Raw genomic sequence first — 21754 nt, forward strand, 5'->3', positions numbered from 1 at the left:
AAATTGAGATAATATCATCCTCGGGCCTATGGATGTCTTTTTGGCAACAAGGTGCTACCCAATTTGATATTAGGAATGATCAAACTATGTAGCTTACTCTGACAATGGATTTCAGACCATGCTCTCTCCAAAGAGGAATGCTTAATTCACATGCATACACTAGAATGGATGCTCTATTCAAATCCTCTGATGGAACGACATATGCAATCTACCACTTGATCTTTGAACTTATAGCTTGACAATGTCATTATTAATCTCACCCACTAGGCTAGTCAAATATTATGCATTGTAGTTACCACCACACTCTTCCTCTCATTTGTACAATTATTTATCTTTTCATTCTATGCCACAATTCTTGATTCTCTATTAATGTAGGTACTTCTTTCTTACCATGCTTGAACCACCATTTCACACCTCATATTTCGCCATCCAAGCCTTAGGATTGCACAAATATGTAAGAAAAAAGAGATTGTGTGAATCTAAAAGAGGCAGTCTTCATTGATACATTCTAGAAATATTGGGTACAACAACCCATTGTAGTATAGTTTATTCACAAACTTCTTATTGCATAATGACAAATATTGTGTGTATTCAATTAAAATTTATACACACTATTACTTTAAGCTTTAGAGTTATTGCATAATCTAGTAGATAACAATAAATATATTTGAAATTATATTTGATGATAACATACAATGTCATGTCCAAATATTATAATTTTAAAACGATGTTCTAATTACTATGACAAATGCATCGATATTAACTTAATATTTACTAATTGGACATGTGAACAAAATAAATATCGGAAACCCAAATGATACTTACTTTTCCAAAATATTGCCAAACATTATAATTGTAAAAAAAAAATCTCATTCTAATTATATAGTAATGTTTACACCATAAAGTAACAACATCAATTCTACTCAAATAGAATCAATATTTACATATTGATCACAACGATAAACATTTTATATTTGAAAGTTAATTCTAATTAGTTCAATCATTAAAATATTTTTAATGAGATTAAAAGTTTTAATAAATTAAAAATTATTAAAATGGTCAAATCTAAAGTTGCATATGGTATTTTAAAAGGATAATTTTTTTTAATAAGTTAACAATTATCAAAACCGTCACATCTAAAGTTGCCTACCAGTGGTTCCCTTGCACCATGACAAGATGAAAATTGGCATGGATTAAAACCATGACATCTTAATCATCATTTTGCAAATCAGTAATGTCCAATTTTCATTTCGTATGTATTAAATTAAATCACAATCTGCCAACTAAAAGTCTACTCAAATTCTCCGCCAATTTCTGCTAAATTAGATTTTATTATTATTATTTAATATTTAAATAATATTTATTATTATTATTTAATATTTGAAATACTGTAAATCAGAGAACCTCCTAAATACGACATTCAGCGTAAAGTTTTCTAAACAGCGAGCACGTTCAATCTGTCGTGTTTTTTCAACGTAAATTACTTTGTGAGCTCCCATGACATTTCTCGTGCAGGAACACCAGGTCCGGAGATCGAAATCCGCAGTAGGCTTCAAATTATAAGACGGAAAATAAAAATGCCTATTAGCTGAGATTTATCATAATTTTTGAGGTGGATCTTCAAACGCCACAAACGTGGGCCTAAAAATGTGTTGAGGATCGCTCAAGCAAGCTGTCGGATAATATGTCGCACTCAATATCTAGTATTTGTTGCTTTCATCTCAATTCACACCAAATAACCTCAGCTCGCTTTTCTGCAAATCCAGAGAAACAAAAGTGAAAATTGTAAGATAAACTTTTCTGCACAAATTCAATAGCTATTTAGTTTAAATTTTAGGTAATTCGCTGCTCATGTATCTGAATTTAAGTTTAATTTCATGAAGGAATAAAAACTTCAGAGCTTGATCTCTTTCTGTATTTAAATCGGAGAAGAAGTGAGTCAGCTGGGGGTTGTTTTAGATTCAATTTTTTATTTTTTATTTTAACAGAATTGTAAATTGGGGTTTGGGGTAATCTTAATTTGATCCTGGCTAATGGGACGGTACTTTGAATGCGTTAACTAGTTGTGGATTAATTACGATTGCTATTTTTGTAGTTCTGTTTTTCTTTTGGTGGATCACTCCTTGCCATTTCCTTACATTACTAAAATTTCCTTTGTACAGAAAATTCGCGTTATTTATCTAGCTGAAAACGTACCCTGCACTGATAATTTATTATCTCCTGCCAATGGTTTGAGACGCAACAGCCTATTTCGAGAGAATTCAGAGTCCTTTTCTTTGGAGTCTCCCATGATCTGGTGGTTTGGTGAAACAAGAATTTGTAGCATTTGTTGTTTCAACGTATGAGAAGGGTAATAAATGTCCTCACAAGGTCTATCGTGCCTTGTCTTCTGGGCTCTTAATTGCGCTTAGACTACGGGGAAGAATTCCGCATTTGAGACCGCCCTGCGCACTTGACTGGGATTAGTTTATTGGAAAGATGAAAGGGAGAGGATCACAAGCTCGGAGTATAATGCTTCGCACTCGCATATCAGCTGTTATGCTCTCAATGGCTGCCATTATGTCATCGATATATGTGGCAGGACGGTATGATTTTCTAACTCATCAGAGCTTCTGTTATATAAAAATAAAATCAGGAAATAATTCAGAATTTTTTAATGATTTTTAACATCAAAGGAACAGATCCGGAAAATTTAAGGGACATGCTTTTTTAACATGCCTATAATTGTTATGTATAATGTCAAAGGGACATATATATACGCTTAGGGTTCTGCACTGAAATCATGGAGGTGAGGTGAAGGGTCTTACATTTACAAATTCATATCTTCAACACCCTACAGGCTAACACCTCATTTACCCCTGTGGAGGTCAGCTTACTGTGATTGGTGGTTTTGACGCTGGGCCATTTCTTATAGAAATGCATCCCTTTACCTTCGTTCAATAACCCTTTAGATCAGATTGTGCCAGTTATTTTGAAACTTTATTTTTTGGATGTACAACCTTGTTCATATTTTTAGATGCACAACTTCATGTAAATACTTTCTGGATTTGATTTTGGAAAATTGTCTTAAAAGTTAGCTAATTTGCAAAGTATTCCCATAAATTTCCCCCAGAAAGCATTCAGTAAGGTCGCAATTTTTTTCTTTCTAAATATTGTTTTGGCATCGTGGATTTTTATTAGTGTTCATAATTTTGTTTCAACTTGGCTTCCCTCTGGTTGTTCAGCCCTCATATGTTCCATGCATTTTGACGAGAAATTGTGCTTACCAGTTTATGGCAGGATGCAGAGAATAGAATCTATCTTTCTAAAGAGCTTGACCGGAGAACTGGTCAGGTAAATTTGTCAACTTCTATGACTGGATACGTACATGTTTCGGACATTGCACTTTTCTTACAGTCATGTTGCATATCTGTGAACTGCAAGAAGCCACTGAAAACAAGATGATTCTGTTGAAAGTCCACTTGCTTCTGATTTAGCATTTATTTTTGTGCCATTAGTTACTCGTCAATCAATAATATTATTATAGCTGTCATTGTCATTGCCATTGCCTGTAGTTCAAACTTAGACAATATCTAATGAGAAATCTGTCTGTCACTTAAAAAATTGTTTAAAGATTTCTTATAAATTTAGTTTTTTCTTCAATAAGCATTCTTCTTTTACTTGTGAGCATGCTGAAATGCCCCTTTGGACAGACCTTTATTTCCTCAACCATTGTCCAGAAAATCAAAATATTTAAGTCACTACACAGTGACAAGCTCAGACCCATTCAAATACAGGTTGAAATACGTAGATAGGTGCAGAACACAATTATTTCATGTCCACGTTGATTTGTTTATTTTGGATTCGTGGATGAACAGCGTTGGGATTGTGCCTTATCTGTGCATTTCAGACCTCTATTTAAATAGGCACAAGTAAGTGATAAAGATTTTTTTATCAGGTCCTTGCACTCAGACACAAATGAGCTTTTGTAAGATGCTAAATTATTTACTGGGCTGCAATCCTGCACATTTACATTGCCACATATAGGTTATTTGTTAAAAAACAAAATGAAAAGAGCAGAATTTGTTTTGTTCTTGGTTGGAAACATTATGTGCAGATTGGCTCTTCTTTCATTGAAGGATTTTTAAATTTTGTCATCAACCATGCTTTTGGGTCTAGGCTGCAAGTCATTTTAACTGGCTGTAACATTATGATTTCAGGGACAACCGGCCATTTCAGTTGATGATACACTCAAACTTTTAGGTTGCAAGTAAGTCAGAAAATATATGTCGTTAGTCTATTAGGCCTTAGATTGAGCAGTTTGTGTCTCATGAGGCATTTTCCTACCTAATACTTCTTGCAATGCTGTAATTCTTTTGATTTTGTTTGGCTTAACAATTTTGCTGGGTCCTCTGACAGAGAACAAAAAAGAAGGTTAGCAGAACTGGCGATGGATTTAGCTGCAGCCAAGCAACAAGGCTTTGTTCCTAAGCATTCAGTGGCCGACAATGCAACAATGGCAGGCAAGAGGTTAATGGCTGTAATTGGTATCATGACAGAGTTTGGTCATAAATCTCATAGGGACTCTATACGGAAGTCATGGATGCCAACAGGTATTTTTCATTCATATTTTCCTATGTTCCTGTCTTCTATTTTCTTAAAATTGTTTGTTATCTTGATTATATGAAATCAACTCACCAATGTTTTGACTTGTGACAAAAGAAACTTCTGTTGCAACTCATTTTTTTGTCTAAATTTATGTTTGTTTTTGGGAGGATATAATAAACTTATATCACTTTCTTGATTCTTTTCATAGAGGCATTTTGTGAAGTGCAGTGCATTATCTTTCCTTATATGGATTGATGTTTTGAACTGAATTTGTTGGCTATTATTCCAGTCTTTGTCCAAGTCTATAAATATATTGGCAAGAAAAAATTACCAAATCTTTGTCTTAATCAGTAATTCAGGTCTGAACAACATTGAATGGAAAGATTGTGTTTGGAAGTTGGAGACAAACCTGTAATCAAAGACTATGCATCTAAGATTATATTACAATTGAAGAGAGAAACTGTACCTATGAAAGATTTGAGTTTGAAGAGGACAGATTCACTTTCTTTTTTCATATTCGGTTAAAATTTTAGTAATGAATGATGAAACATGAAGCTGTGCCAATTAACAGATTAAACTGTTGGAGAATGAAAAAAAATGTTAAATATGGAATTTCTTTTTTCATATTTGGTTAAACATTTTAGTAATGAATGATGAAACATGAAGCAGTGCCAATTTGAGATTAAACTGTTGGAGAGTGAAAATAGAAAATGCTAAATATGGAAGTTATTGTATCTCATGAACAGGTAGAGTAGTGACTATTCTCAATCAGGGTGTAAGAGCTTCACTGGTAATGGCTCAAGAAATCCATTACTAAGGTGAATTCCATTATGGAAGATTTGGGATTGCTAGACATAGCGTCACATTCTTCTTCCTATAGTTGGCTGTGTTTAGTTATTTTATCAGGTGCACTTGAGCAAAGAACTCAAAGAATATTAATGACAAAACTGTAATTAAGTACATTCGTGGAAAGAAGGCAGTTTATCCTTTTTGGGGAGTTTTGTTACGGTCCTAAAGGATCCATTCTTTTTGAATGGGTTTTCTGATGCACATTGTAATATGTGGTCCAAATGGAAACTCTTAATACAATTTTTATTGTTCTAGGTAGTTTCTGTATCACTGTGAGTTCAACCCACATCATGGGTACCTAGATGCAATATCAATGCTGAAGGCGAAAAGGATATTACACATCTTGTTTCAACTTGCAAGGAGCTTAATTTAGGAAAATGGATGGCTTCGAGGGTTTCATTTTATCATTTTGGTTTATTTCATAGAGAATTTGGATTAAAAGTATCTAGGAGATAACAGCATGTGTTGCTGGAACTTAGATGAGAAATTTAGTGATATTCCTGATGTCTTGGCAGCATCCTGATGGTGGTGGCAATTGGTTTGGGGAAGCTTCCACCAAGCCCCTGCAACCTGGAAATGTGGGGAGGTGGACCATCCCTGTGGTTCAGGGATATTTTCCCGAAGAGAGAAGGGTCAAGCTAGATAAGAAATCTGCAAAATGTATATATATGATATAATAGTATTGGTACTAAAGGGAACCCAGAAACACAAAATATAGATACAGTCATAATCTCATTTTTAGAGAAGTAAAGAGGGCTCTACAACATAAAAAACAACTGAAGAAAGAACCTGAAAGAGTGTATGTGCAAAAAAAAGAGGGTAGATCTGCACAAGATTGACCAGACATCAAGTTGGTTTAAGAGAATCTGGAAGTAAGCAATGCAAAATTAAAGGATATAGATTCAGAGGATGAGATTTGGAAATTCCAACTTTAAGGAGAACAGATTGGGTAAGAGAAGAGCTAGAAAGTTCTAGAGATTCCAATTTTCATTACGCATCTCTTTTGTCGACCTCGTCTATTAACAATGAAGATCCCAAGATTCTTAATGAAGTGTTAACTGTTAAGATTAAGTGAAAAAGAGTTTTGGGAGGAAGTGATGGAAAAAGAGATGGAGTCCTATCATAGTTCCATGGAGTTTCTTGATGGCGGGACAGGGATGTGGGGACCAAGGGCATAAATTTGGTTACGGTGAGGGAATGACAGGAGCATAATGGTGGCATGACAGTTGGGGGGAGGGGGGCACTGATATACTGGTTGAGGTGAATTGAAATCTTCAATGCAAAATCTGTAATATAACATCTCTGCAAGTATCCCATGAAAGGTAAACTAGTTTTCACAAAGCTAAAGGTTGTAATCAATATGCATGATATGTGCTATATAGCAAGCATTGCAATGATGTCCCCAGGGGAGGTGGCAGTGAGACGTTTCCCCCAAGTCCCCAAGTCTCAAAAATGTCTATGTACAGCGGACATGAGGCTTTTTCTTTTTTGGGGGTGTGTGCATGCCTTGGAACATTGGTCCTTGTATAAAAATTAAATGCAGGACTTGGTTAAAGTACCCCCTTGAAGAAAACTAATTGGTTGTAAATGGTAATTTTAAAAGAGTATACTACAAAAGGACAATGGAGAAATATAAAGCTCAATTTAGTAGCAAAGGGATTATCTTAGGTAGAGGGAATTGACTTTTTTTCTCTTTTGTTGCAAAACTAACTTCAGTTAGATTTGTGTTATGTATTATTGCTACTTTTGATCTTGAAAGTGAACAAAGGGATGTAGGTACAACATTTTTGCATGGTGAGCTTGTGGAAGAAATTTACATGGCACAACCAAAATGTTATAAAGTGAAAGGTAAGAGCTTAGGACGTAAGCTGAAAAGCCACTTACAGTTTCAAGCAATCACCAAGGACGTGGAATCAAAAATTTGATAGGTTGACTTGGTCTAGATTGTAGCAAAGCTGATTCATCTGTTTATTTTGAATAGCAAGTTTATTTGTTATCATAGTGTTGTATGTAGATGATGAGTTGTTGATCGGTAACAATATGACAATGATTAGTTCACTTATCTCTTAGTTATCTTCACAATTGGCATGAAAGATCTTGGCACTATAAAAGTTATTTTGGGCATGGAAATCAAGAGCAATTGTGCAAACAAAATATTATGGTTACACCAAAAGAAAAATGTGGAGGTGATTTTACAGAGATTTAGGATGTAGGGCAGGAAACCTATGAACATATTTCATGTTAATTAAAAAACGTAGAACTATCTATTATATTGTGTACTAAAATGGAAGAAGAATTTGAGGTAATCTGTTAGGCTTCTTATGCTAGCACTATTGGCAACCTCATATATCCAGTGGTCTGCACTGGTTTAACATTGCACATGTAGTGGGAGTTGAGTAGATAATGCTAAAACAGGAAGAAAACGTTTCACTGCTAGGAAAATGACATTTAGATATCTATGTGCTACATCTGAATCTCAGATTATATGAATTTTACCAAGGGAGAGCTGATGGAAATAAAACTTTCAATTTGCAAGGATTTAATTGTGATTGGTCTGGAGATGTTGATTTGTCAAAGATCTACCTAGGATGTGTATTGAATCTTTTTGGAGGAGTAAGTTGATGAACAAAAGATAGGAAATGGTTGCATTATCCACGAAGATTGTGCTTGATAGTTGGGTTGGTATCGAAGATGGTAAGGTTTTACAGTGATAGTCATATGCAGTATAGTTGGCTAATAATCTTGCTTATAATATTCAGTCAAAGCATACTGGATTATATTACCATTTTTTTGAGAGAAATGATTGAAAGTAATTGAGCTTTATTGAGAAAATTTCAAAATTGATATGAAAGTAATATTTCCAATTTCTTTCTACAAAAGTTGTGAGTGCTCATACATGTTCGTGGCACAAGAAATCAGCAAGCATGGTTGCTCTTAGCAATTGACACTTAAAGATTGCTGGCTTTATGGAAAAGATCCTGCTGGTGGGAGAATTTTGGATAATAGTTGTAATTTTTTTGTATGATTTTATGCAATGTGTAAACCACTTTTGATGTGCCTATTTATATTTGCACTTGATCAAGTGTGAAGGATGAGACATTCTTTGTTTTGTTGGAGAGTGGTTGAGTTTTGCAATAGTCAAATATGTTACCTTTTTTTTAATACCAAAAATGGTTCTCCGAGGTGAAAATACTGCATTTTGTTCTTTCTTTTTATCATTCTTTTCTTTTGTTTCTTATTGTATTTATAGCATGTCTATTGTACATGTTTTCCTCTATGTATAATTTTTGTCTATACCGTTGGTGGTGTGTTGGGTAAGGTCACTTTGATAACATTGTTGAGCCTATCAAGTTTATTTCTGTAAATCCGTTGTTCCCAAATGTCATGATTGTATCTCCATCAATATTATCATATTTCCCGTATCTTTAAAACTTTCATAACTTAATTCTTAGCTGTAGATTAGCATTTCTTTGCTCGAGTTGGTAATGACTTAGAATATCTCTTCATATATTAGATTTATCCATATTCTAGTAGCAACAATATTGCATTGTTCTATTCTTCGTTCCCATCTATAATTCCCTTTGTTTTGAAAGTTTCAACTTCTCTCTCATTATAGCATACTTCTTATAGATTTCAATTGGGGGATACTTGTAAATATTGTATTTCCTATTATGTCTACTTTTCTTTTTGACATATAATGGTTGGGTTAAGATATCATTTCATTATTTGACAAGGTTTAAGAGTTTAGATCTTAGGTTCCCCTCTTTCAGCAGGGTTCAAGGATTCTTGATATTGCCATCTTACACACCTATTGGAGGATTTTTGGACCCACATGGAGGACGGTAATGAAAATTAAAGTATAAAATAGAAAAAGAAAGAGCAAAAAATTCAAAAATCATAATCACACTAAGGCATGATCAACCCTCTCTCATTTGCATGCCCACCACTATATTGAAAGCTCATACTCCTTACTTTCACAAAGGACCTAAGGTCCATTTTGAGTGTGGTATGACGATAGGTAGTCCAGGGGAGGAATATAATAGCATTGCACTCCAAAATCTTGCAATTAACATCAAAATCATCATCAGCCTTGTTGAAGTTTAGCATTAGTCGAAATAATACTGAGCAGCTGAATCAAATTCATTGCTATGTGATAACAAAGCTGATGTACATACCTAAACATACATACATAGGCATACAACAATATGCATATATATGTATATTTATATATGCACATATATGTACCTTTATCTCTGTTACATGATTCAGATCGAACTCCTCTTGATTACTATCATCAATGTATTTCAGATGCTTTAACATTGATAATGTTTCTCCTGTATAATGCCGATCAAGGATCAGGCTCCATATCACATTGCTCTTGGTATATGGTAAATGTTACTCAAGATATTATCGAGTATATTATCAGTAGTGTGTTTAATTAAGTGTTGGTTGGTAATCTCTACCAACAGTCATGACCACGAAGGGTCACGACCCTATGTGGCCTTTGGACATGTAGAGTCATGCCCCTACGGGGTCATGACCTCTTGATTCGTATTTATATTGGCTCTCATTGGCGGACAAGGCAATATGAAATACATAACATACTTGCAGTCCCAGAATCGACAAAGTAACATTGCAGATTATTAATACATTCTTTTCAGCAATCAGCATTCCAGACACAGCACTTTAGGAGCATTCTGAAGGCACTCACCTGCTATATACAAGCAATACAAAGTAAGTAAAGTCTGATATAAATCTGATATTCTTTCTATCAGAGGTCCTATAAAAATAACAGGCCTCATTTGCCATGTTATTTCCACTTTTTTCCCAAGGATGTTTTTTTATTGTAGCTTTTGCTTATATGATTATCGACATGAGATAAGTACAAGCTCTTGCAAGCACAACCATGAAACTAATATCAGCTCCTTTGGAGCAACCATACTAGAGAACTCTGTGGAAGCCCAAATGTCACAACTTACAAATCCGCTTTATTTGGAAACCACTTTCACGTTAGAAGCCAACTATGGAAGATCAAAAGTCTTTTATGTTAGATGTCCCTATGAGGTTTAAACTTGGGTTTCTAGTGAGAACTCAATCTTTCAACCAATTAAGCTCAAATTTCAGTCGCTTGGAATTTCCTAAGGATTTCAAGAATTGGTTCTGATCTTACCTTTATTTGTTTTTGGCTCATTTTAATTCCTTAAAGAAGAAAACTAAATTCATGGTAAGATTGGAAATTTTTAGTTTAGGGTTAAGGCTAGTGCATTTTATGTTTCAACTTTTTAATAGATTAATTTCTAGTTAGAACTTTAAACACCACCAAGGGTTTTTCTTATAATTATATCCTGATTAGGGGTTGGTATAAAACATTGGGTCACTTATATAATACTAGTTTGTGTTTGATGATGGTAGCTTGCCTACCATTTTAGGACCATCTGTATATTTTTTACATCAACTTTCTTAAAAGTAAAAGAATACTTTTTTAAAAATATATTTGTTTTTAATAAGTTGAAATTTTATAGTTTGCAAACTCCGTGAGTACTCTCCGAGTTGCTGAGTACTCTCTGATTTTTGCTGTGCAAGTTTTTACAAGTTCAACTTGCTAGTTTTTACAAACACAAGAAAAGCATGGTAAAATTGCTGAGTGACAAGGTTGTTAAGATGTGTTTTTCACACATTATTTTCTTTTGAAACTACATATTTTCTGTTTTGAGATGTCAATTTTTAATTTAGTATGCTTTGTAACTGAATTCTGCAAAAAAAAGCCAATTAAAGAAAATTTTAATTTTTAGTAATTTTTAAGTTGCTAAAACTTTGTTGAGTAAAATTTTTTGGGGTTGCTGAGTATTCTCAGAGTTCAAGTTGGTGAACTATGGAAATATTTATCATGTATTTGATGGAAATATTATCATTGATGTCAAAAGCACTCAGTTGATATTGTTGACAAGATATTGTCATTGATTAATATAATGAAGATTTAATGGGTGGACGAAGATGATTGGGTTGAGTGTTGCTATGATGATTCAAATCATAAAGCTAAGAAACATAATTACATTAATCATATTCAAGACATCATATGGGATGGAGGTACTTGCAAGAGTTTATTATATAAATGAACTTGATATAGAAAACATAGGACAAAATCACACCCAAGTCAAGGAATATAAATATGATTTAAATCTTTCAATAAAAAATAATGTTTTAAATCCAATATTTAGTCACAATGTAATGTTCCAAAGGTGAACTTGGCCTGAGGGCGATCTTGACCCGAATGCAATATCGGCTCGAAGGGGGTCTTGATTCGAAAGGAATCTCGGTCTGAAGGGAAACTTGATTTGAAGGGATTCTTGACCTGTAGGGGAATTTGACCCAAAGGGGAACTTGGTCCGAAGGGAAATTCGGTCTGAAGGGAATCTTGACCCAAAGGGGAAATCGATTCGAAGGGAATCTCAACCCAAAGGGGAAATTGATCCGAAGGGGATCTAGTTCTGAGGGGAAAGTTGATTTGAAGGGAAACTCAGTCCAAAGGGAATCTCGACCCGAAGGGGAAATCAATTCGAAGGGGATCTCGACTCGAAGACAATTGCTTTGATACCACTGTAATGTTCTGTCCTCGTAGTAGGGCATCTGTACAACAAGCAACAGGGGATCCGTTCGATGCAATAGGCAGTCTGTATGGTACAGCAAGGGATCTTTGCGGTGCAGTTGGAGGTCCGTACAGTGTGGCAGGGGGCCGTATGATAAAGCCAAGAATAGGCCATATGGTGGAGGGAATCGGCCATGAGGCTAGGTTGAGATGGTCGTACGTTAGGCTCAGAAGGCCGTACGATGTAGCTAGGTGAGATCAAAGGGCCGTACGGTGCAACTGGGTGAGATCATAGGGCTGTACGGTATTGTTATGATGTCGTACGATAATATTTGATGCCGGCCAAGTCAATAGTCTGTACAGTGGTGGAGTTGTATGGAAGGAGTTGCACAGTGGTGGAAGAAGGGGGAATCAGTCAATGCAACCATAAACAATATCAGAGTTCCAAATTCACCTAATAAATTTCGATCAAGAATGGAGATTGAACACAGATAACCTTCAATTAATATTTGCAAACAAGATGGTGCTCTGATTTGCCAGATTCGAGTCAAGAAATACAAAGACGAAATAGGGTGAGGGTTGTGTTTACCGCATGGTGTAAATAGATTAATGCACACAAACAATAGACAAGAACAACAATACTCCTTTTATTATTCGCATATGCCAAAGACATTACATTATGCTTATGATGATTACAATGATCCTAGAGGGTGTCTATATACTTTTCGAAGAACCTTCCCAAAGGGGCCATCGGCTACACAATATTTACCAACGACATACGTCTTGTTGGCTACACAATATTTACCGATGACATACATCCTGTCGGCTACACAATATTTACCGACAACATCATCCTCCCAAATATCCGAGATAGATTAACAAAATGGACTACATTAACTGACTAACTACAACAAGATAAATCTGTTTCTGTTATACCACTTTCACATTTGTCCCGTGCTTATACCAAACTGGTCTTCAAACCACGTTGCATCTGTAGCCTTTGCTAACACAATATTGTCTCCTTAATCAAGCTGACCTTGATAGCCACCTATGCTGCTTTCTCTGCTTCCAACTCTTGGGTACACTGAGCCAAGTGTCGCTGTACTGCCTTCAACTGGATGATTAGCTCCTCCCGAGCTCTCTATGCATCCACCAAGACAGCTTCACGTCCGACACCTACTCCAAGTGCCTCAAAGCATATCACCCCTCTCGAAAGGCTTGCTCTGTTGATCTTTCCACCTTTGGCACACTATGCTTGCAGCAGCTCCAGATCTCATCAATTGGTCACACTTCCCACGACTGATAATTGCATTGACTGAGGGTCTAGGGGGCATTGCCCCCAGTGGGGTTGAGGGGCAGCACCCTCGGTGCGCTCCCTATTGCAATATAGGGCGAGGTCGAGGGGCAGTGCTTTCGCCACCAAGACCAAATTAGCACTCCCAAACCCACACAAAACTGCATGGAACACACTATTTTTGTGATTTTATTCCAATCTCACACTCTTCTTGACAACTGCTTGTGTTTTCCACCTGTTTATGTCTTTCCCTTCCCCTCGGCATCATACATTATTCATTCTTGACATCTTTGAGTTGTCTTTTTTTTTTGTTTTAGTTGCTCCTCTTTTGACTGCTTCCTTCTACTGATCTATATTCGCCACTTCAAATCCCTTGCCGTGCTCTGGAAACAAGCTCAACAAAACAAAAATGTAGGTACGAACCGCCTAGGGTTCGAATCCAACTGCCACAACATGCAACAAAATCCTCTGCAAAGCTTCACTCGGCCAATCTTCCTCTCCCAATTGGCGGTACGGTGGAATACTAAAATCAACCCCTAGATAGTGTATGATTACTCCATGAAATCGCCATATGGTGCCCCAAAAATAGTAAAAAATGATTCACATCTAGCTGTACGTAAGGGTACTTGAAACACACGAACTAAAAAAGAACGTCGTACGGTGCTAATGTCTAGTTATAATGTGCCGTACGGCCATGAAATACCTTCAGAAAGCTCTCTGTCGATCTTTCAATCCGTACGGTCACATCAGCAGAACTCCGAACGGTCATGAAAAACATACAGTGGAATTGAATCTGTACGGTGCCAAATAGAAGAATCAACCTCCAAAATCCGTATGTTGCCAAACAAAGAAGTCAACCTCCAATTCCGTACAGTGTTCAAGCAAAGAATTTAATCTTCAAAATTTGTACACACCCAAACAGAGAGTTTAATCTTCAAAATCCATACATGCCAAACAGAGAACTTAATCTTAAAAATCCGTACAAGTATGGGGGTCTTATACAAGACCATACGGCTATTGAAATTTTCGTACGGGGCCTCTCAGGTGCAGACTAGTGACCGTACGGTGTCTCTCTCTCTCTCTTTTCCTTTTTTTTTTGACAAAAATTCTATTGCTCCCTGATATTCGTCGATGACGAAACATGTTGCACTTGATATATTTTCAATTTTGAACCGTTCACTGTTTCCAAAATTTCCTGCCCGTCCAATATCCACAACTATATTGCTCCAGTATCACCTACTTCCCGGATTTGGTATGGCCCAACCCATTTGACTTTAAACTTTTTTGGTTTGATTTCGTTTCGTCTGTCATACTTCAACACCAGCTGCCCCGGTTGGAACTTGTTCAGTTTTGGGTGTCTATCATGTCATGCTTTGTGCCTATTCTGTGTCACCTCCGTGGCCCATTGTGCCTACGATCATCGCTCATCAAGTTTATTTAAGTTACACGATCTCTCCCTCTGATTTTCCATATCGCCCAGTTTGTTTCCGAAGCTTGGTACCATGGATTCTGTCGGCTATCGCTCTTTGCCATCAATAATTGTATTCTTGATTTTAGAACCATCACTCTGTATTGCTGAAGCTTTTATTAAACCTTTCCTCTTTGTTTTTTGTGCAGAGTGTATGATGTGTTTTCCTTGCTGCTGCCACCTTTCTACTATATCCGTGGTTCGACGTAACATTTTCTTTCCGCGTGGTCCGTTCACTGTGTTCTGTACGATGGGATCTTTCCTTTTTCTGGGTTTGTACTCTATGGTCTTCCCTTCAGCTTCAGCCGTAACCACCATCCTTCTTCCGCTTCTCTATATTCCTTCGGACATTCATTTTCCTCTTCTTTCTCACCTTTGTCGACCCTTAACATATTATAGCTCGGAAAGAGCTCGTAATCCTCCATTTGCCAGTGGAAAAGACCGTTACCGAATCCAAATCATCGTCCGTTGATCCACCTTCCAACCGTAGGACTCCTCATTGGGTTCCAATCGTTGCTTTCCGTCATCCTCTTCTTCAAAATCAGATGATACGGCTTCTTTGCCCACCATCTTTCCTTTTTCTGGGTTTGTACTCTATGGTCTTCCCTTCAGCTTCAGCCGTAACCACCATCCTTCTTCCGCTTCTCTATATTCCTTCGGACATTCATTTTCCTCTTCTTTCTCACCTTTGTCGACCCTTAACATATTACAGCTCGGAAAGAGCTCGTAATCCTCCATTTGCCAGTGGAAAAGACCGTTACCGAATCCAAATCATCGTCCGTTGATCCACCTTCCAACCGTAGGACTCCTCATTGGGTTCCAATCGCTGCTTTCCGTCATCCTCTTCTTCAAAATCAGATGATACGGCTTCTTTGCCCACCATTTGTGTGTGTAAATCAATAGTGAATCGTCATCCCCTGTTTTCCATTGATAGTCTATTCTTCTTCCAGTCATGCTTGACCTTCGCTTGCACGAGCCATCCACGGCCCAAAATGGTGTTGTATCCTCTCTTTTTCAACGAAATTACAACGAAGTCGAGTAGGAATGGTTGTGTTCCGACCATCACTAGTTGTGCCATCAAGACGCCAAGAGGTTTAATGTCGTGTTGGTCCGCTGTTAACAACTGGAATGTAGGTGGCCACAACATCGGCTGTCCCAACCTCTTCCAGCTATCCTCCGGTAACACATTCACACCGGACCCTCCATCCACAATTGTGTCTGTGAGAACAGTTCCCAAAATTTCCATTTCGATTATCGCCAGATGCCGTTTGGATGTGAGGGCTAGCAAAATCGGGTCCTCCGTACGTGTTCCACTTGCCTTCTCCCTTGTTCTCCTGATAATTTAGCAGCTGGAGTGATGTTTGTGAGTGCCGATTGGAGTTGAGGCATTGTGAGCAGCAGATCATTTATTTTGATTGGCACTTCGGTTTGTAATATCTGCCGTATGATGTTCTGTTCTGCGTAGTTTCTTGCTTAGGTATTAGTAGTGTCCTTCAAGTGTGCTTTCTCTGCCTGCGTCGCCTTCTCAATTTTCGCCTGTGCTTTCTTTAATCTCTTCTTTTCCTCTGTCGGGTCGGGATACAGTTTTGCTTGCTTCCGTGTGATTGCCAGAACCTCCTCTTCGTTTGTCTTGATGGTGATCAGATTCACTCTTGATTTCGGGCACTTGGCATTTTCATGATCTTTAGGACCACACCATTGGCATAACAACTTTGGTGCGTTTTCCGTTGTACAGTCTCGGGCAAAGTGGCCCCACAAATTGCATGCTCGGCATTGTACCATTGGGTGGCTGTTTGTATTGTATTGAATTCGGTTGCGGCTTCCATTATTATTGTTAGCATTGTTGTTGTTTTGCCCTCGCCTATTATTTCTGTACCCTCCCGATGTGGCACCCTCGTTACTGGTATTTTCGCTCCCTCTTGACACGAAAGCATCCTGGGTCAGGAGCACTTTTTGAGGTCCTCTTGTTTTCATATTGAAGGGGCATTCTTTTGTGGAATGTCCCATGATCTGACAGATCTCGCAGACTGGTTCTTTGGACAGGATCCCTTCGTGTGACCTTCCATCTTACATTCAGTGCACCATAGGTCGTTTCCCTTCGGCTTTTTCTGGATGTTCTTAAATTCTTTCATCATTCGGATCATATCCTTTTGGAGAGCTCGGACGTTCTTGCTGCCTTTTTCGTCATTGCTGCTCTTTTCTTCCGAAGACCAAACTTGCATGGATACGGATACGGATACAAATACAGATATGGTATTGGGTATGGATATAGTGATTTTTTAAGACCCCCAATATGGATACAGCTAGACACGACATTAATTAATAATACATATACATATATTTAACATAGTTTTCTAAGTTACTGTAGCAGATTTTCATTACTTCAAAAGCAATATTGACACATAAATGCTACATAAATACTTATAAGTGAATTTAACGCTTTACAATATGTAAACATAGTAGAGTTGCATTAGAAGATAACCCAAAAACGGGTTGATGAAATAGAAAAATATTTTATTTGTCTCTCATTCAGTGGAGGTTTTGTTTATACTTTTTTTTTATTGCTTTAATATAGTTTTTTTTTACATTAAAGGAAAGATCTACGTCAAATCTTTAAAAAAAACCAAATCCCACAGTATTTGGTACGGTTCATAAATCAAGTTTATTAGGCAGACATGGATGCAATATTCAACATGTATCCAGGCAGTTTTGGATACGTTTCCAAATTCGATACGGGGATACGCGTGCCCAAGGAGGGACAGAGGAGGTTCCGGCAACTCTGCCAGAGACGCTTCGTCATCTGACTTGGATGAGCTACTCATCTTCTTTTTTGTTTTTTGCTCACTTTCTAAATTCATCGCTCGATTATATGCTGCAGTGTATGATGATGGCAGCACGATCCTCATCTTCCTCCGTAACTTCGGGCGTAGTCCTTCAATAAACCATCTCTTTTGTTGCCCATCCGCCGGCTTACTTTCCATCTTGTTTATTAAGTCTTTTAATTTTCTGGCATATACTCAAACTGTTTCATTTTTGCCTTGCTTCGTGTTGTATATCGCTGCTACAATCTCATTGTTGTCGCGGAGCAGTTGAAATTCGGTGGTAAACTCCTTAACATTGTCCCAATTGGTTAATTTTTGGGTATCTGTATCAGCGAACCAATCAATTGCTACCCCCCTTAGGGTTGCCGGAAATTGTCGGACCCATTCATTTCTATTTGTTATGCCATTCGCCCTCCAAATTGTTTCGCATGTTTTACAATGTCGAATTGGATCGATTGTTCCATCACCATCAAAATTTGGCAACTTTTCCTTTGGTCCAGCCATTACTATTCGAGTTGGAGGTATTTGTTGTGTACCCACGCTGTTTTGCACACTTGCACTGTTGTTCTGAACTCCTGTGCTGTTCTGCACACCTGTACTGCTCTGCATGCCCGCACTATTTGCAATAGTTGTTTTATTTCCGACAGTTGTGCTACTTGGTGAAGGAGGGTTTTCGTCAAGCGAAGCTGTCCGTTCTGGAAGTGTATCTTGGACAAAGAGTTCACTCCACGCTCGTGCTCCCTCGGCATTTCGAGCCGTGCGAGTTAATCCCCTTCCGTCTAGATTCTCTTCCCTCGGCATATGGAGGTTAAGAAATTCCTTCCTTGCTTCTTCCACCAAATCCAACCACTGTCGAGTCTCTTCCAACAATTCCTCAGTGCTTCGGTGTCCGTCGGCAATCTACTGAAACCTTCGTCTGTGCTTGGCCTTTTGTGCCAAAATTAAATTCCCTTGTGTTGTGCGTATTTCATCTTTTTTCTTCAGCTTGTTCTTATTTTTGTTCAACTGATTCTACATTAATCTTCATTCCTTTGGCTTCTTTCTAGGTCCATCGGGCAATGGCGCCAAATGTTTTATCGCATGGGGTAAATAGATTAATGCACACAGACAATAGACAAGAACAACAATACTCCTGTTGTTATTCGCATATGCCAAAGACATTACATTATGCTTATGATGATTACAATGATCCTGGAGGGTGTTTATATATTTTTCAAAGAACCTTCCCGAAGGGGCCGTCGGCTACACAATATTTACCAATGACATACATCCTGTCGGCTACACAATATTTATTGACGACATACATCTTGTCGGCTACACAATATTTACCGACGACAGGTTGAATCCCACTGAAACTAGAGAGAGCCAAGTCGGGAAGATCTTTCACTTCTGAAATGGGGAACAATACTGAACTCCAACAGGAATTCACAGTACAAAGAAATAATCCAAATTTCATACCAACTACTACCTACATACTGTGCTTAAATACCTTTCGGAGGAACTTCCCAAGGGTTTACAAAGATAACCGATGGCCACACCTATGGAAATAATTAAATAAAAAAGGGTCCAAGATATACTAAATTTATTGGAACCACAAATACAAATATTATTAACTTGGGCCCCATATTAATTAATTAAAGTAATCAATTAAAGGTCCTTTTATTATATTATTTAAATTCTAGGACCAATTAATTAATTAATTAAATTAAATTATTACATTAAAATTTGGGGACATGACACACAATGATCTTTTTTCTATTAAATATAAGGAAGGCTTTACAAAAGTCAAATTTATAGATTCTCCATATGGTAGTAACACTACAACAGATCCCATAACCCATTACAAGTTTGTTCCCTTCACATTCATTCCCCCATTACATAGATATGCAAAATGATATATGAGAGTTTACATCTGTGCTAAGATACAATCACCGTTTTTATATACAGTCAGCAAGTAGAAACATTCACAGATATACAGCTGGAACATCTCCATAGAGAGAGATAATGTTGCTGACATGTTTTTTCCAAGCTACCCAGTCTGCTGCCTGCATGTACTCCAAGTACGGGTGCATGAAAACTTCAGTGATCGGAATAGATGTCATAATGATCTTATCAACGGAGAATAGGGAGTACCTTCTCTTATGAAGAGAAGGAATTTATAAAAAGTGACAAATTAAGGTTTGAATTATGGTGGTTAGTTACCAAATGGTCACTTATAAGGTTGCCTTGATTAAAAAGGATGCCTCCTTTCATGAAAAAGGCACAAGGAGGATATAGAGGTAAAGAGAAGTTGGAGTAATGAATATGGAAATGTAATAAGAGATCTGTGTATAGAAATGATATCATTCAAACAGAATTATCAATGAGGAGGTGTGTTCAGCACATGAAATGAAGAGTTACAATTTTAAAAGCTGAAAGGAAAAGTCTCCAAATGAAATCCACTCTTTTGGGAAGATATAAAGAGAGCTCTGAAAGAGCGATTAGAGTGTGAGTTGTGTGTGCGAAAAAAACATATATCAGATATAAAAATCAGATTGATTTGAAGATAAATAAAAGCATTTTAAATAGACAAGCATAATGAATTGTTAACAAAAGGTGATATCTTTTCAAAAGGTCACCTCTATTCATGAGATATTTTTTTTTTGTTAAATGGCATAAACATATGAAGTTGTAAAAGGTGAAAAGAATGTGAGTAGGGAATAATAAAGAATAAACTTATGAAAATGCATTATTCAAGCACGAGGAAATCAATAAGTAGTTAAGGCATATTTATTGAACAATTCAAATGGTTGTATTTGTTTCAAGGAGTTGCATCCATTCATAGGTTCATTAAAGATATAAAGGCAGATCATTCAAATGGAATAAGAGTGAATTGAGTGTGGAGTAAAAGGTCAGTAGAGTGAGTGAATTTTAAAAAAACATGTCGCTGATTTATAAATATGAAGAGTATTGCTCACCAACTAAGGGTTATCTCTTCTAGAGATAAGATAAATTTATCAATGTCCAACAAGAGTCCACAAAGGTCTAAGGGATTGAAAACGAACAAGGAGGCAACAAATAGCAGTGAAGCACCAAATGGTGTCCGTGAAAAGAACAAGCAGAAAAGCAAAGGAAAATAGGAAAGAGAAAGATAAGACACTAAATACTCCTCATAGGCAAGAAGTAGCCCAACACTGAAGGATGCAGTTTGGGGTGAGGGCATGCCTCGGACCGCCTCAATGAAATGTTGGGGTAAGGTGATGTTGGTGATGGTGATGCTGCTGAGTAGGTCCTCTAGATGTTGCTGAGAGACATTGAGTGACCGCTTTGTCCTCTGGGCAAGAAACATAGAAGTGAAGAAGGAAGCAATTAACTGGTTTGAAGTTTGTCTTAGCAAGAGCAAAAACTGCGAAGTGTAATCATGAAATTGCATGGCCTCCTAGAGATTAAGAGTGAGACACTGATGATCAGTATACCTGAAGAATGAGGAGATGGACGTGCACTCTTTGAATAAGAAGCAGAACACATTCTTGATCTCATAGTAAGTGGGGGAATGAAAAACAAAATGGGTCTCGGTTTCTGCCTCACCTAGGGGACAAAGCCGACAGATCCTATCTTTTTTGTCAATTTGGCGGTTAGTTTGTATATGCAGTCGATGGGAGCCCACTCTAAAAGATCCCGAAGAGATGCAAAAGGCATGAGTCTAGCATCAAGCGAGGTACCAAGGGTGCATAATAATCTTGTCTTGAATATCCAAGTAGTTCTCAACATAGAAAGCTATCCTTGGGCGAAGCCCCCTGAGAGGGTTACTCCATGTTGTGATAATATATTGTTTGTAGATGTCGAGTGTGACATTCTCATTCAGCTCCTGTTGAAGGGGAAGGAGGTGAGATAGGGCATCGAGAGAGAATTGAAAGGGGGGAGGTGATCCATCACAATCCCAACCGAACCAAGAAAAGCAGAAGCTTGGGAAAACCAACAACGAGCTCTGCCAATGGGATCAGAGCCCACCACTACCTCGAAAGAGCATTAAGTAGGTAAGAGTACTTGTGGCGTCCCTTAGTAGAGTTTGCAAAGCTTCGAAGCCAGTGGAGGAACCAAACCAAATTGAAGATGGTCCCAAAGTCTAAAAGGATGAGCCCAAAACTCGACCAAGATGATATTGTGGG

General features: G+C 37.4%; 1 protein-coding gene across 2 annotated transcripts in view; it reads left to right on the top strand.

The window, feature by feature from the left end:
* The first annotated feature begins 1413 nt into the window (after positions 1-1413).
* LOC149556587 (Galactosyltransferase family protein) overlaps positions 1414-21754 on the top strand; it is a 69487-nt gene continuing 49146 nt past the window's right edge. The window contains exons 1-5 of one of the 2 annotated variants that reach the window (XM_089830985.1): positions 1414-1785; positions 2163-2585; positions 3270-3333; positions 4200-4249; positions 4399-4592. In XM_089830985.1, the coding sequence (XP_089687111.1) occupies positions 2479-2585; positions 3270-3333; positions 4200-4249; positions 4399-4592 (415 nt within the window). In that variant the 5' untranslated portion in view covers positions 1414-1785; positions 2163-2478. The other variant, XM_089830986.1, reaches the window with a different exon arrangement.

The sequence above is a fragment of the Cupressus sempervirens genome, chromosome 5 (assembly GCF_028749045.1).
Source record: "Cupressus sempervirens isolate cs-2001-9-10 chromosome 5, ASM2874904v1, whole genome shotgun sequence".
Taxonomy (NCBI): Eukaryota; Viridiplantae; Streptophyta; class Pinopsida; order Cupressales; family Cupressaceae; genus Cupressus; species Cupressus sempervirens.